Below are 14,295 nucleotides of genomic sequence, written 5' to 3'. Positions count from 1 at the left end.
ACATATACATATACATATATATATGTATGTATGTATGTATGTATGTATGCATATTCCCCCATCGTCCCATAAGCAACTTGAGCCTAGACAGATTGCATTTTTTTCCTTTTATCTCTAGCACATAGCACAGTACAGCTTGGCACATATTAAGTGCTTAATAAATGTTTGTTGGTTGATTAATTGGCCTGTTAAGGAGTTTGTAGAAGAGATTCTAGGTCCCTAGACAGAAAGGAATATATTCTAGGTAGAAGTGAATAGCAGTTCCTTCCACTGATGCAGAGAAGAAAATCATTTGAGCATAACTAACTATACCTCCCCCATCCTGTACTGGTAAAGGTGATTTTTTTTAATCCAACTAAAAGACTATATACATTTGCATACATGTATCCCTACAGAATTTTGTCCTTTAGAGTCAGCCCAGTGCTCCAGCCTGTAAAGGTCTTTTGAGATCTGAATTAATCCTTTAGTTTGTCAACTATTATTCTGTTTTGTATCATCTGAAAATGTGATGTTACCTCTGCCTTTATCCAAGTCATTCATAAAAATGTAGTCAGTAACTCAGATCCCTGGAGGACTCCACTGCAGACCCTTTGCAAATAGAAACTCCTTTGACATTTAAATCTCTCCCAAACCAGTCCCCTTCCTAGTCTTTCTAGTCTTAGACATCACTTCCCTCCTCCCACTTTGCCATCCAGCCATAATACACTACTTGCACTTCCAGCCCCATGATCCTCCACCTCTGATCTCTGTGCTTTTGTACTGGCTGTCACCATGTTTGAAATTCACTCTTTCCTCATCCCTACCTCTTGTAATCTCTCATTTCCTTCAAGACTAAGTTCAGATGCCACCTTCTACATCAAGCCTTTCCTGATTCCCCCAGTTGCTAACACATTCCTTCTCAAAACGACCTTGTATTCAGTTTGTCTATATTATGTATGACATCAAATATCTCATTTGGATGTGAGGTTGAGGGTGAAGCCGAGGGAGAAAAAGTTCTTTAGAATGTGGGCATTGCTAATCAGTACCCACAAAACCTGGGAATTAGGATTAGGGCTAGGTGCCTTCCTCTGCTGCTACAACATAGCTTCAGTTCAAAATCCCCAGTCATTCTGGGTATCACTACTGTGAGGGTCTCAGGTCTCCAGGATGGGAGGTAAACAATTCTGTCCCTTTCATCTCCCAAAAACCCATGCAGCCAAAAGACTGCTTCATATGTGTATACTTATTTATGTTCATGTTATCTTTCCTTTTAAAATGTAAGCTCCTTGAGGGCAGCGACTGTTTCATTTATACAAATACACATTTCATTCATGTGTATTTGTATCCCCAGCACCTAGCACAGACAAGTCAGTCAGCACTTAAATACCTGATCGATTGATTGATTGACCTTGAGCCATGAAGGACTCCTCCTTGAACCAAGTCATTCAATTAGTTGCAAATCCTTCTAATCGTATTATTGTCTAATCCAGACATTTCCATCTTTTCCACAAAAATAGTATGAGAGATATTGCTAGATTCTTTGCCAAAATCTAGGTAAACTATATTATACCATTCTCTTGATCTTCTAATTTAATAACCATGTCACAAAATGAAATAAGGTTAGTCTGGCATGGCTTATTATTGATGAAGTTATGCTGCATTTTTGTAGTCACCTTTCTAGATGTTTGCTACTCATCTCTGTAATGATTTGTTAGAGAATTTCCCCCATAATCTAAGTCAAGATCATGAGACTAGACTTTGCAGACTCTTGTTCTCTTTCTTTTTTTTGAAAGTAAGGACATATTCTTTTCTCCAGCCCTGTGTACCTCTCTTGTTTTCAAGAGTCTTTCAGAGATCACTGAGAGTGGCCCAGCAGTCATGTCCATTGGTTCTTTCAGTACATAAGAATGTAGTTTATTTGGGCCTATTGATTTTAATTCATCAGGGACAACTTGGTGCTTCCTTGCTATCTCTATTTATCTTGGGTATCTGTCATAGCAAATTAAAGGGTCAAAGCTGACCTGTTCTGCTGGACCCCCAAGAGCAGAACTCAGCCCAATGGGGAGAATTTGCAAGAAGACAGATTTAGGCTTGAAGACAGGGCCAAACTTCCTACCTATCAGCGCCATACAAAAGTAGCTAGCTCCCCCTCAATGAAAGTCTTCAAGCACAAGTTTCTTGAGTATGATGTAGTAGGGATTCTTTTTCAGGTATGGGTTAGACTAAATGACCATCTCTGCAAATTTGTTATTCTGGCATTGTCTTCCATGGGTTTTATTCCCCAATAATTTTCACCTATTAAAAACAAGGCAAGAAACCCCATTGCTTTCAAAGAGGTGTCATCAGACTTTCTAGTTGCAGGAAAGATACTTTCTCTAGAAGGCTTTTTTTCCTTTTAGAAATCTAAAGAAGCTCAGGCAATATTGGTGTCAAGTAATGTGAAGACCATTTGAAAAGTGACAAAAAGTGACAATGTGGAGTCATGAAAAACTAGAATGTCGACTTGGCAGAGCACCTAGCAAGGAGAGCTCAGCCCCGTCAGTCACTGTATCTTCCCCGAGGCTGGTGCACTGTATAAGAGATAATCACACACTCCCCGGAAAGTCTTCCTGAAGAGACCTCAAAGATCCAAATCAAACCAAGTCATTTTTTAAATGAACCAAAGGGCTCAAAGTTTAGGCAAGGACAGAGATTAGGAGTGTCATGTTCAGGATGGGGTTGGGGTAAGAGAGGAGTGTTTTTGGAAACACCAGGTTTTCTCAGTGAGCTCAAAACTATAGTGATAAATGATGATATGTATGAACTTCTGAGGCTGATCCATAGAAAATTTCCCCAAATGGAGGAAGTCAGCCAGGGAACAGAGCTTTGCATTCCTGTGGGATCAATGTGATGGAGCTAACAAAAGAAATGAGTGGTGGCATCACATGGAGGATTGCTGGCAGGCCAAGAGCCTTAATGCAAACAGCAGAGAGAAACCTGGGTAATGGACTCATGTTAGCCATGGAATAAACAACTAGTCACCAAATAGATGTGGAATATAATTTCTAATTTTTTTTTTGCTTTTTGGAGGGCAATTGGGGTTAAGTGACTTGCCCAAGGTCACACAGCTAATTTTTGTGTTAAGTGTCTGAGGCTGGATTTGAACTCAGGTCCTCCTGACTCCAGGGCCAGTGCTCTATTCACTGTGCCACCTCACCACCCCTGGAATATAATTTCTAGAATGTAGTCGAGGAATCCAGTGATATTTGTAGACAGAGAGGTTAGAAGAAAATGTGACTTCGAGTACCCTTAACTTCAGCATTATGGACATTCCCTTCAACAGCTCAGATCACAAGCCTTCTCTACCTTTAATAGATAGTCTTCAAAGGCTACATAGCTGGAAGGCATCTTAGAGGCCACGCTTCTCATTTTGCAGATGGAGAGTCTGAGCCTCATAGACATTTACATCATACACATAATCTATAACAGAAGTGACATTGCAACCCAGGTCATTGGAGTCTGAGTCCAGTGTGCATTTAGGGTTAGGATTAGGGTGTGTTCCTATGACCACAAAAATTCAGCACCTGTGTTTATGAGCCTTTCCAAATTTCATCACCCAGTAGGCATCACTAGGCCTATACTAAAAGTCTTTCCAGTTTAGAAAGCCTGCCAGAACTGGGTAGGACTTTCTTTAGAAGGTTTTATTCTTTTTCATTTATAATCTACTCTGGAGAACTATATAGTTCCCCTGGTGAGGGAGAATGCTGCCAGAGAGGGAAGGAAAGTTGTCTTCGTTATTTATGGATTCTATTGAGTGCTTTGTGCTTTGCATTTTGAGTTGGGCTAAATGAAGTCTATCCTATATTCATTGCGTTGTTATCCTGGGTGTTGGCACAGGAACTGACAGCCCTTTAACTTTTCTGTGGAGACCTAAATGCATGAATGTGCTTGTGAAAGCTGGTTGTTAAATTTTCAGTGTGAGCATTTGCTTTTCGGAAGTCAACAAACTACAAACTACAAGATTTATGTTTTGTTTATTGTCTATAGACTTAAGAAAGTGATGGAGAAAATGTTAGTGCAATTTACACTTAAAAGTGTGTCATATACATGTGTGTAGATATATAGATATAGATATGTTTGCAATAAAAAGAGGGCCTTTTTTATAATTGTCCTTTAGAAGCAACAAGTTGGTGAACATTAAAACAATTTTTTTCTCCCTGAGGCTCCTCCCCCCATTCAGTCCTTTGGCTGGGTGTGAGAAAGCCCCTTAGGGGCCCCTCTGTGGGTATTCTTTCCTAGACTGGCCTGCCAAGTACAAGTAAGCTGACTTCACTGATTAACAGTACCATTCTGGGAGCCCAAGCCCTTCAGTGGCCAAGGGCAGAGGAGAAAGGGGATGGTCTTAGAAGTAGCCCCCAGAGGCCCAGGAAACTGAACCCCTTCCCACTGGCCCCTGAGTGGGAGAATAGAAGAGGTGAAGAGTTTGGGTAATTCCTCTCCCTGGGTGTTGGGTTGGAGAAGAAAGAAGAAAGCCCAGTAAAGCTCAGGAGGAGCCAGTAAGTATGTGGGGCAAGATTCCTGGAAATCCAGCCAGGGTGCAGACATACCCCACAAGGAGAACTAAAGACAGCCCTCCTCGTATTGGAGAGCTGTTTGTTAAACATTTACTAGCACATCTCTGCCTAAATTTAAACTAACTCTAGATACACCCCAAGGAAACCCTAGATGAAGGTGTAAGCCAAAAGGAGAGATTCTGAGACAGGCCTCCAAGATTTAACCTCGTCCATTTAAATCCAAATCTTTGGTTCTGGGTCACAGCTTACAGGTGTCTTAATGGTCATTGAATCATCAATTTGGCCATTTCTTTCTTTTTTCAAGATGGTTTGGGGTTATCATGTAGATACAGCCCAAGAAGTGACTGGAACTCTGGAAAATAAATGGTGTGTGATGGAAAAAGTTAAAAGGATATTCCAAGTGTGACAATTCTCATAGACAATACTTATGATGCCTCTTATCCATCTGCAAGGTGGTATGCCTCAGCACGCCCCGAGAGAACTTTACCTGAGGAGACACAGCCACTACACTTAGTACCAAAATTATCCATTTCTCTGAGTACTTTTCTGGATTAATTAGTTAAATCCAGGCTATACATCTGGATATTTAATTTGCATTTGAATTTTCCCCCATAGGATCTTGATGCTTTATTTGATTCAAATTCTAAATTAACAGGATTCTTAAGCCACCTGTGGGCCTGTTTGGTCTGAAAGTCATATCCCTTCTAGACAAGTTTTCAATTAGTATAGGAAGCATGTGGAAGAATCAGGAAGAGTTAGTGCTGTCAGGATCTGACATGCCAGCAGTTCATTTTTCTCTGCCCAGGGTTAGTTCTCAGGGAAGGTAAGCTTGTCAGGGTGGGCAAGGGGGGAGGAAAGTACCAATAGCTTGTGGGTAAACCAATGACCTTTAATGGTAATTTATTTTTTTAATTAATTTATTGTGACAGGATGGGACAACCATCACACATTTGGACAAATTCCCAGGGTATCGGTTCACCAGACAGAGTTTCTGAGGGTTTCTGGCACCGTTTACTCCCCTATCTCCCACCATCGCACTCCAGAAAACAGTCGTTCACTGCCACATGGACCAAGAACTAGTGTCTAGCAGAACTCAAGGGCATCTCTTTGCACTCTGCCCCCAATAGGCCTGAGTAGTTTACAATTATGTGATTTCTCTCTAGCTGACACATGTAAATTTTACTGCTAGAACAAGCTCAAATGATTTGGTTTCTGTATTAGACTATATATTATATAAACATCTTGGTAACAAACAGAGTTTCCCATTTCAAGGAAGCCTTCTTTCAAAACTCAACTTGGAAAAGGTGTATTTAATATAGGAGAAAAAGGAGAGGAAAGGGAGGCGCTAAAGGGGAAGGTAGCAAGGAGGGGGGTTGGAGATAGAAGTTAAGATTTCTTAGGAAATGTGTAAAGATCTGACTTGGAAAGTCAGTGGCCAGTCCACAAATCAGCCACACATCTTTTGCCCAAGCAGTTTGAGAGACCCAGCCACTCAGCCAAGGCAAATGAGAATTGAAAGCGACCTGTACAGTGTGTTTACGTTTCTCAGAAGCACAAAGGCCATCTTAGTCTCTGGGAACCGCCAGAGGGTAACTTACTAGATGGCAAAGAAAATAAGCAGCCCTAGCTGGTGTCTTTTGGAGGCGATATTCGATCCAATAAACATGACACTAATATTACTGACTTCAATCAAGTAGGGCAGGGTGGAGAATTGAACAGCTTATCCTCCACATCCAAGCCTTTACCACACCCTTGTGATCACAGCCTTGAGAAAGGAGAAGAGAGAATGTCCAAAGAGTGTGGCCATTCCAGCTGGCCAGCTGGGCTCTGCCCCAGGCTTTCTGAGTGGTCCTAAGAGGAGTACCCAGTCTCCCTTTTCTGTTTTCTTGTCAGCAGTGCCAGTTGATCAAAAGAGGACTTTTGTAGTAAGATAAATCCCTTCCTCCTCTTTCTTCCCCTCCTCACCCAGCAGTTTGAGTTCCTAAGGGACAGTGCTCATGACCATAGTACCCACTGATAGCTTCTAAGCACAGTGAACTGTCTGTAACTTAGTGTACAGCCAGCAACAGAGGGAATGACTGGAATGGGGAGACCAGAGAGGACAATGATTGGTATAGTGGAGAGAGAGTCAAGAAGAACCGAGTTCAAATGCGGCCTCAGATACCTACTAGCCATGTGATCCTGACAGTCACTTAACTTCTCCTTGCCTCAGTTTTCTCAACTGTAAAATGGCTATAATAATAGTACCTACCTCCCAGGGTTACTATGAGGATCAAATAAGAGTTAAGTGCTTAGCATGGTGCCCGTACCTCAGTACATGCTACATAAATGTTAGCTATTCTTATTCACCATTCTGGAAAGACAACCCACCACACAAATGAAAACAGTTTTTCTTTCCCATTAAATAGACCTTGGATTTGCCAGCACTTGGCAAGAGACCTTAATCTATTCTGTGCCCTATTCTGTCTGCAGGTACGATTGGAGTGGCCAACAGATCTTGCAGTCAATCCCATGGACAACTCATTGTACATCTTGGATAACAACATCGTCTTGCAAATTTCTGAGAATAGACGAGTCCGAATTGTTGCAGGCCGGCCTATCCACTGTCAAGTACCAGGGATAGATCATTTCTTAGTCAGCAAAGTGGCAATCCATTCAACTCTGGAATCTGCCAGGGCCATCAGCGTCTCCCACAGTGGAATCCTCTACATCGCTGAAACAGACGAGAGGAAGGTGAACCGCATCCAGAAAGTCACAACCAATGGTGAAATCTCTCTTGTTGCTGGAGCCCCCACGGACTGTGACTGCAAAATTGATCCCAACTGTGACTGTTTTTCAGGTACAAACTGATTGTCATTTTGCTAGAACACAGATCACCACCCTTAGCTGTCTTCTGTAGGAACTATGAAATAATATGATACATGACATGATATATGTCATATCTTATCATATATTATATCCACCATAAAAACATCTAGAACAGGAGTTCTTAACCTTTTTTGTGCCTTAGACCCCTTTGGCAGTCTGATAAAACTAATGAACTACTTCTCAGAATTAAGTTTTGAAATAATTGAAGGAAATGCTACATTTCAATTAGAGCTTAGCTAAAATAAAGATGTAATTTTTTTCCATCCAAGGTCACAGACCCCCTTGAAATCTATCCACTGTCTCCATGGGCCCCAGGTTAACCCCTACTCCTGAAGAAAATAATGGGGAGCATCAGTGTGGCCCTGGATTTTGAAATGGGAAATAAAAGTGCCTTTCCTAGCTCCACATCTAGTCCACTGTCTGATTTTAGACTCTTGTGTTGAGTACCACCTCTCAAATTAGGAATAACCCTACTTAACCCTATCCAGATCATAGTATTTCAAGAGACTGTAACTGGTGTGGCTGTGGATTTTGGAAAGTTCAACAGACCATATAAATGTGACTCATGTCAGGAAGTGTCCCAGTTACCTTGTCCCCTTTTTTCTGCACTCACCTCACCTAGAAGCCATGAAAGTGTACCCCTTAATAGACAGCCCTACAGCCATATATGCAAGTAATCACAACTCACTCAAGGAAACCAAGCTCTTTGGGTCCCTCAAAATCACTTGCTTCCTGTGCCTGCTGGCAGTTTTGTGGCATCCCCTTCACTGCCTTTCTTGGGCTTTCGCTTCTTGGTGCTAAGTTCTGGTGTTCTCCCCTGGTGTCCTCAATTCATCTCCACATCCTTCCCGTCAGTATCCAGGGCACATTACACAAACTCAGTATATGCAAGCTCAAAAACACAGATAATAAAAGTTGGAAATTAGCCTCTAACTCAGACCTTCAGACCCCAGGTCTGGTGCTACCTACCTCTACTGGAATTGTCCCAGGACATCAAGCAGCATTTTCTTCATGTCTGAAATGTCATTGCTTCTTCCATGACCAATAAGAATATGGCACCAGTTGTCAAGAATATAATTTTGTGTGTATGTGTGGACCTGAGATTTTACCAGTACGCGGAACTCTCATCCCCAAAGTAGATCAAGCAATTCTTGTCATTTCCTCAGTCAGAGGCTCCTCATTCAAATTCTGACTCTGTGACTTTGGACAAGTTCTTTTACTTCTCTGGGCCTCGGTTTTCTCAAGTTGGATTAGATGAAGTCATTTATTCTCTAAACCTTTGTCCTATTACTTTCTTGAGGTCTATGTACCCTTTTTAAAGTTTGACACCTTTTTTGAAATTCCACAGACTTTTCCCAAGATGTCTTCCACCACCACTCACTGACTACCCATGGAACCCTCCTTTGTCATAAAGAAAAACAATTAAAGCAAAACCAACTAACACAGTGACCATATTAGAACCTCTTGTCTACTAAGAGCAGGGCCCATCCATGTGCTGTGCAACCTTGTTCAGATATTTGTCCAAGCCAGCACATTCATTTTCAATATTCAATTCAGTAACTATCTATTAGGCACTTACTCAGCACCTGGCATTGTGCTGGGCACTAAGGGTAAAAAGGCCAAAAAGCAAGAAAAGAAACAAATAGTTCCTGCATTCATGGAGCTTACCTTCTACTGGGGTGGTGGGGAGGGACATATGTGTTGTGGTTCAGTTATTTTCAGTCCTGACTCTTCATGACCCCATCTGGGATTTTCTCAGGAAAGATACTGAAGTAATTTGCCATTTCCTTCTCCAACTCATTGGACATATGAGTAAACTGAGGCCAACAAGTTAAGTGACTTGCCCAGAGTCACACAGCTAGTAAGTGTCTGAGGTTAGATTTGAACTCATGTCCTCCTGACTCTAGACCAGACACTCTAACCACTGCAGCACCACCTAGTGGCTATTTTCCTCTTAGCTTCTGACTCCTCTTGGGTCAAAGAAAATTCTATTTGCCAACTTGACTTAGAATTTTTAATCAATATTTTCATCCCCCTTTCTCTCTACTGGGTAGGGGGTTATGGCTATTTTGTTGGTTAATAAGTATAAAGTCAGTCTCATTTTTTCTTTCTATGACCAAGTTTGGTCTTATAACTGATTCTTACATTGAAAGCCTTCATCAAGTTCATGTGGCCCTGGGAAACCAAGTAAAAAGGAATGTAACCATGAGGGTTAGTTAGGTTAGATGACTTCCAAGGTCCCTTCCCACTCTGGGGTTACGGTCCTCTTTCCACATATGCAATTCGGCCTCATTTTTTCAGTCACACTTCATGCAGCCATCATTATTATCTGTTCTCATCTCTCAAAATATGATCAGCAAGATTGGGGACTTGGGAAAATTGGTGTAACTGAGATAATTGCATCTTATTATTAATTTTCAGAGGTATCAATTCAAAAATTACACTCTTTTAGATAATGGGTTTGAAATTCGGTGGGGGAGAAACAATTGGCTTGCTAAATCTTATTTAAAGAAACAAGCTCCTCGGTACCAAATGATGAAGTCAGTGCCCCACCTCCTGGTGTAATAGGTTAAATGCTTCTAAGATCAACCATTAAAATAATGAATTGCTTCCTTAGGTGATGGTGGTTATGCCAAAGATGCAAAACTCAAAGCCCCGTCTTCGTTAGCAGTTTCCCCTGATGGCACTCTCTATGTGGCTGACCTGGGGAATATCCGCATCCGGGCTATAAGCAAGAACAAAGCTCATCTGAGTGACATGAACCTTTATGAGATTGCCTCCCCAGCTGACCAAGAACTCTACCAGTTCACCGTCAATGGGACTCACCTGTATACACTAAACCTGATCACCAGGGACTATGTGTACAATTTCACCTACAATGGTGATGGAGATTTAGGAGCAATTATTAGCAGCAATGGAAACTCTGTTCACATTCGACGGGATGCTGGCGGGATACCTCTGTGGCTAATGGTGCCTGGGGGTCAGATGTACTGGCTAACAATAAGTAGCAATGGTGTCCTAAAAAGAGTATCAGCCCAAGGTTATAACTTAGCCTTGATGACCTATCCAGGAAACACCGGCCTTCTGGCAACCAAAAGTAATGAAAATGGATGGACAACTGTTTATGAGTAAGTTCTTCTGGCTGACCTTGTTTTGAAACTGCTCTAAAATGGAAAATTGCCTTGGTGATTGCTGGGAATTTCTTGTAATTTTTCTCCTGGAAACTACAGCCAAGAAAGTGTTTGCACCAACTCAAAGTTCAGCCCTTCCCTTTCATTGTGCTAGTCAGCAAAGTCAAACCCTCCTAGGTGCCTAGCCCCTAATGCCCCTGAACACCACCAGGGGAAACACTTAGAACCCTACTGGAGAGACAAGACAACAATTGGAAGTCATTCAATTAATTAAGTCTTTATTAAGCATCTACTGTGTGCCCAGTCCAATAAGGGAGGGGGGAAAAGGCCAAAACATGATCCATGTGAAGCAAGTATAAGATTGCAGGGTCTGCAGAAGATAGGAGAAAAGTCTCAAACAGATTCTGTCCACCCCCCTCTAATGCCTTCTACCCCAAAATGAACTTCCTTAGGCAAGTTTAGGCCACCGTGGCCTCCAATCCACCAGTCAAATAACACATTCCCTTCAAAGTCCTAACATCACCAGGTATTAGAAAGTGTTCAATAAAAAGTCATCAGATATTTCCAGAAAACCTATTATGTAACTGGATTGATAAGGGCACAAACCTTATCAGTACAGTTACCATCAGAACTCAGAGATGTTAGGAATAGAGAACCTAGCGTTGGAAGCAGTCAGAGAATGTTTGAGCTAGAAAGGAGAGACCATAGAGGTGGTCCCTCAGTCTGACCCCCTTATTTTACAGGTGGAGAAACAAAGGTATAGGGAAGGGGAAGTGATTTAATGAAGGTCACAAAACTAATTTATGGCAAAGCTTTCCTGACTCCCAAGCCCTGTGCTTCCCAGATGAGACAAAAAGTGTTTGGGATTTCAAAAGGGGGTAACTAAGCAATAGCTGAAAGGCTAGATTTTTCACACTAGCAGCAGAGAGAACTTGCCAGCACCATGGAGAGTAGAGAAAGTTTTGCAGGGCCAACTGATTGTTGATTCACATTCCTAGAAATGGAACTTCATGGGAAAATGGCCTGATTAAAAGGCCCTTTAGCTGTGACGAAGTAGCAGTACCACTGCTTATTCATCTCTCTGTAATGCATGCATATTATGACACTGCAATGTATCTTGGGACGTGATTATAGCTGGGATTTCACTATACCATAGATGGTATGTCGGTGGGGGGAGATGTCTGTAGTATGATATGGGGAGTGTATATGTGTGTGTGTGTGTGTGTGTGTGTGTGTGTGTTAACAATGCTTTCTAAGTTAGGCCCGGTATTAAAATGAGCAGATATTTCTGAAGGAGTAATCCAGAAACATAGTGGGTATCAGAGGAAAAACCACTTTAAACATTGGTCCCAGATATGCTCAATATCCTTGGAAAACTAAGGGTTGCTCCAATTGTGAGGAATGAATGAATGCAGTGTGAAAAGATCCTGCTTGATACTAGGAGTCTGGCTCTGTCTTAGTTGATAAGACCTCAGTGAAGGTCAGGTTAGGAAGGGCCACAGCAGTTCATACCAGAAGACAGGTCCTTTTCTTTCCAGGACCAGGGTACTTGTCTAAAGGTGAGAACAAAGGCCTCAGGACATTGTGTGACCCTGGTATAGCTCTCTGAGGAACCTAGCCCCCTTTACTCTTAGAGAGGACCACACCCTGGACCCTCCCCTAGGGTGATCCCTTATGAAGCGCCCATTTCTTTGACCCTCAGTCATCAAAATTACATCTGCTGCCTGATTTTGTTGGCAGTACTAAGTGGGAAAGCCCTCTGTGGTGCTCTGGGTTACTCTGGGAGCATTTTATTCATACAAACAGGATCCCTACCTTCCTGACTGGGAGGATGAGGAGTCAGGCCATTTTGAAAGGTCTCTATCACAAATGAGAGAGGTGGGATTTGGGCTGGAAATGCTGTGAGTCTGAAATTCAAAGACAGAGGAAGCTGAGTGGTCAGGAGAGTAGAGTGAGGAGGGCCCTCAGTTCTTTCCGAGCTAGATGCTTACCAGCTTGGCACGCATATTGCTGGTATATAAATATTGTCAGGAATTGACTGGCAATTTTCTGTCCTCTTTCCCTTCTGATTTCCTAATTTGTTATGAAAAAAAAACCTATTGGGAAAGGGCTAGTGATGCTTTGCCCAGAGCACTTCAGCACCTTCTCTAGCTCTGGCTCAGGTTCTCCCTGAGGGAAAAAGAGAAGATGTTTTGCTACCTCAATGTGACCCCATTGATTCATTCTGCCAGTAGAGATCACAACCCATCCACAACTTCTCCTCCCGTGTGATTCTTGTCCATGTTCTTTCATAGACCACCCATAGAATGCTGGAGGCCTTCCTCTAGGCCTTGGTAAAATTTCCTTCTTACTCAGCCCGTTGATTCATTAGCTTTCACCCTCCCCACAGGCCTGGTTCACTGCTTTTTCAAATCATACATTTCTTCAGTAATTATTATCTGTTTAACTGTCAATACGTGCATAATGTGTATATCTGTTCAAATATATGCTCTCCCATATGGTACTTTGTAATCATAGGCCTAATCATAGGCCCACACTGCAAATAGCTACAGCCTATTTGAGCCCACCATGGGTCTCTCCCTTGTCTTTTATGTCATCCACAACATTGACTGGTCAGAGACTGTTGGGCCCTAAGAGTCATGACCATGGGTGGCACTTAGAAAATGATGAATTGGTTAGTCACCCCAACATTTACTGCACCTGCACTTTGTTGGGCAGACAAAGGAAATGAGTATTTGTGGCCTCAGATGTGATCTTCACCACAAAAACCATGATCACTTCCAAGGAAGCTCCTGAACTCTAACCTCCATATTTGCATGAATTACACAGTGACATACAGAGAAAAGCCCAATGTTATCTGTGGGAAATGTTGTCCTTTATTTTTATATTATTTAAATAGTTTTTCCCCTAGATATTGGAATTATCCATGTATGGAGTGGCCTTTTTCACTCATGCTTCAGGAAAAACCCCATAAGAGAGAGTCATATTTAGATTATTTGGAACCAGGGCTGTGCAGATGAGAAAGAGTATATATGAGAAGCTTTCCAATCAAATTGCTTCCATCTAATGTGCATGCTTTGTTTGGGGGGAATGTCAAAAAGGGAGAAAGAAGAAAAGAAGGTCGCTCCAAGTCCCATCAATCATTTCCTACCAATCACTTGAGTATGAGTCTTTTTGGGTGATAACTGGCCTCTCCCCTAAAATGCACTGCTTTGAACTAGCAGGGAAACATAGATGGGGAATCTGTGTATCATCCTGGGGGAAATATTGGCAGTCACACATGGAGAACAACAGTAAATCCATTTATAAATATGCAGGAATAATATAAATAATATAAATGCAGGAATAATATAAATATCCTGGGTCAGTTTCTTGGGTCATTGGGGTTTCTCTCCCTTGCTCTAATGGCTATGTGCTGTGGTAGTCAGAGTTGCCATTTGAACTTAGGATTATAGATGTAAAAGAAGGGACCTTAAGGATCATCTTTCTAACCCAACCTTCTCATTTTACAGAGAAGGAAACTGAGGCCTCTAACTCCAAGCCCACTGTTCTTTTTATTGAAACCTCTCAGGCTGCACATAAGCAACTCTGTTGTGATGCACACTTCCTGCACACTCTATGTGCCAGGGTCGGGGGGGGGGGGGGGGGGGAAAAAAAAGGACAAACAGGCTGAGAAGTCAAGTTCAGGCCTTAGTCCAAGCTGTCTTTGGTCAACTTTCTTGGAGGAGTGATGGTGCCCACTATAAATGTACGTCTCATCGGTC

At 42.1% G+C, this 14,295-nt stretch overlaps 1 protein-coding gene across 1 annotated transcript in view; it reads left to right on the top strand.

Annotated features, from left to right (window-relative positions):
- Positions 1-14,295, top strand: part of TENM1 (teneurin transmembrane protein 1) — a 782,231-nt gene that overhangs the window by 738,660 nt on the left and 29,276 nt on the right. The window contains exons 24-25 of the mRNA XM_069074038.1: positions 7,005-7,371; positions 10,018-10,528. Coding sequence (XP_068930139.1) covers positions 7,005-7,371; positions 10,018-10,528 — 878 coding nt within the window. The remainder of the gene's footprint in view (positions 1-7,004; positions 7,372-10,017; positions 10,529-14,295) is intronic.

The sequence above is a fragment of the Petaurus breviceps genome, unplaced genomic scaffold (assembly GCF_028583685.1).
Source record: "Petaurus breviceps papuanus isolate PSGF00001 unplaced genomic scaffold, PetGlider_PUasm1.0 90881, whole genome shotgun sequence".
Lineage (NCBI taxonomy): Eukaryota > Metazoa > Chordata > Mammalia > Diprotodontia > Petauridae > Petaurus > Petaurus breviceps.
This window is presented reverse-complemented; position numbering and strand designations above follow the sequence as displayed.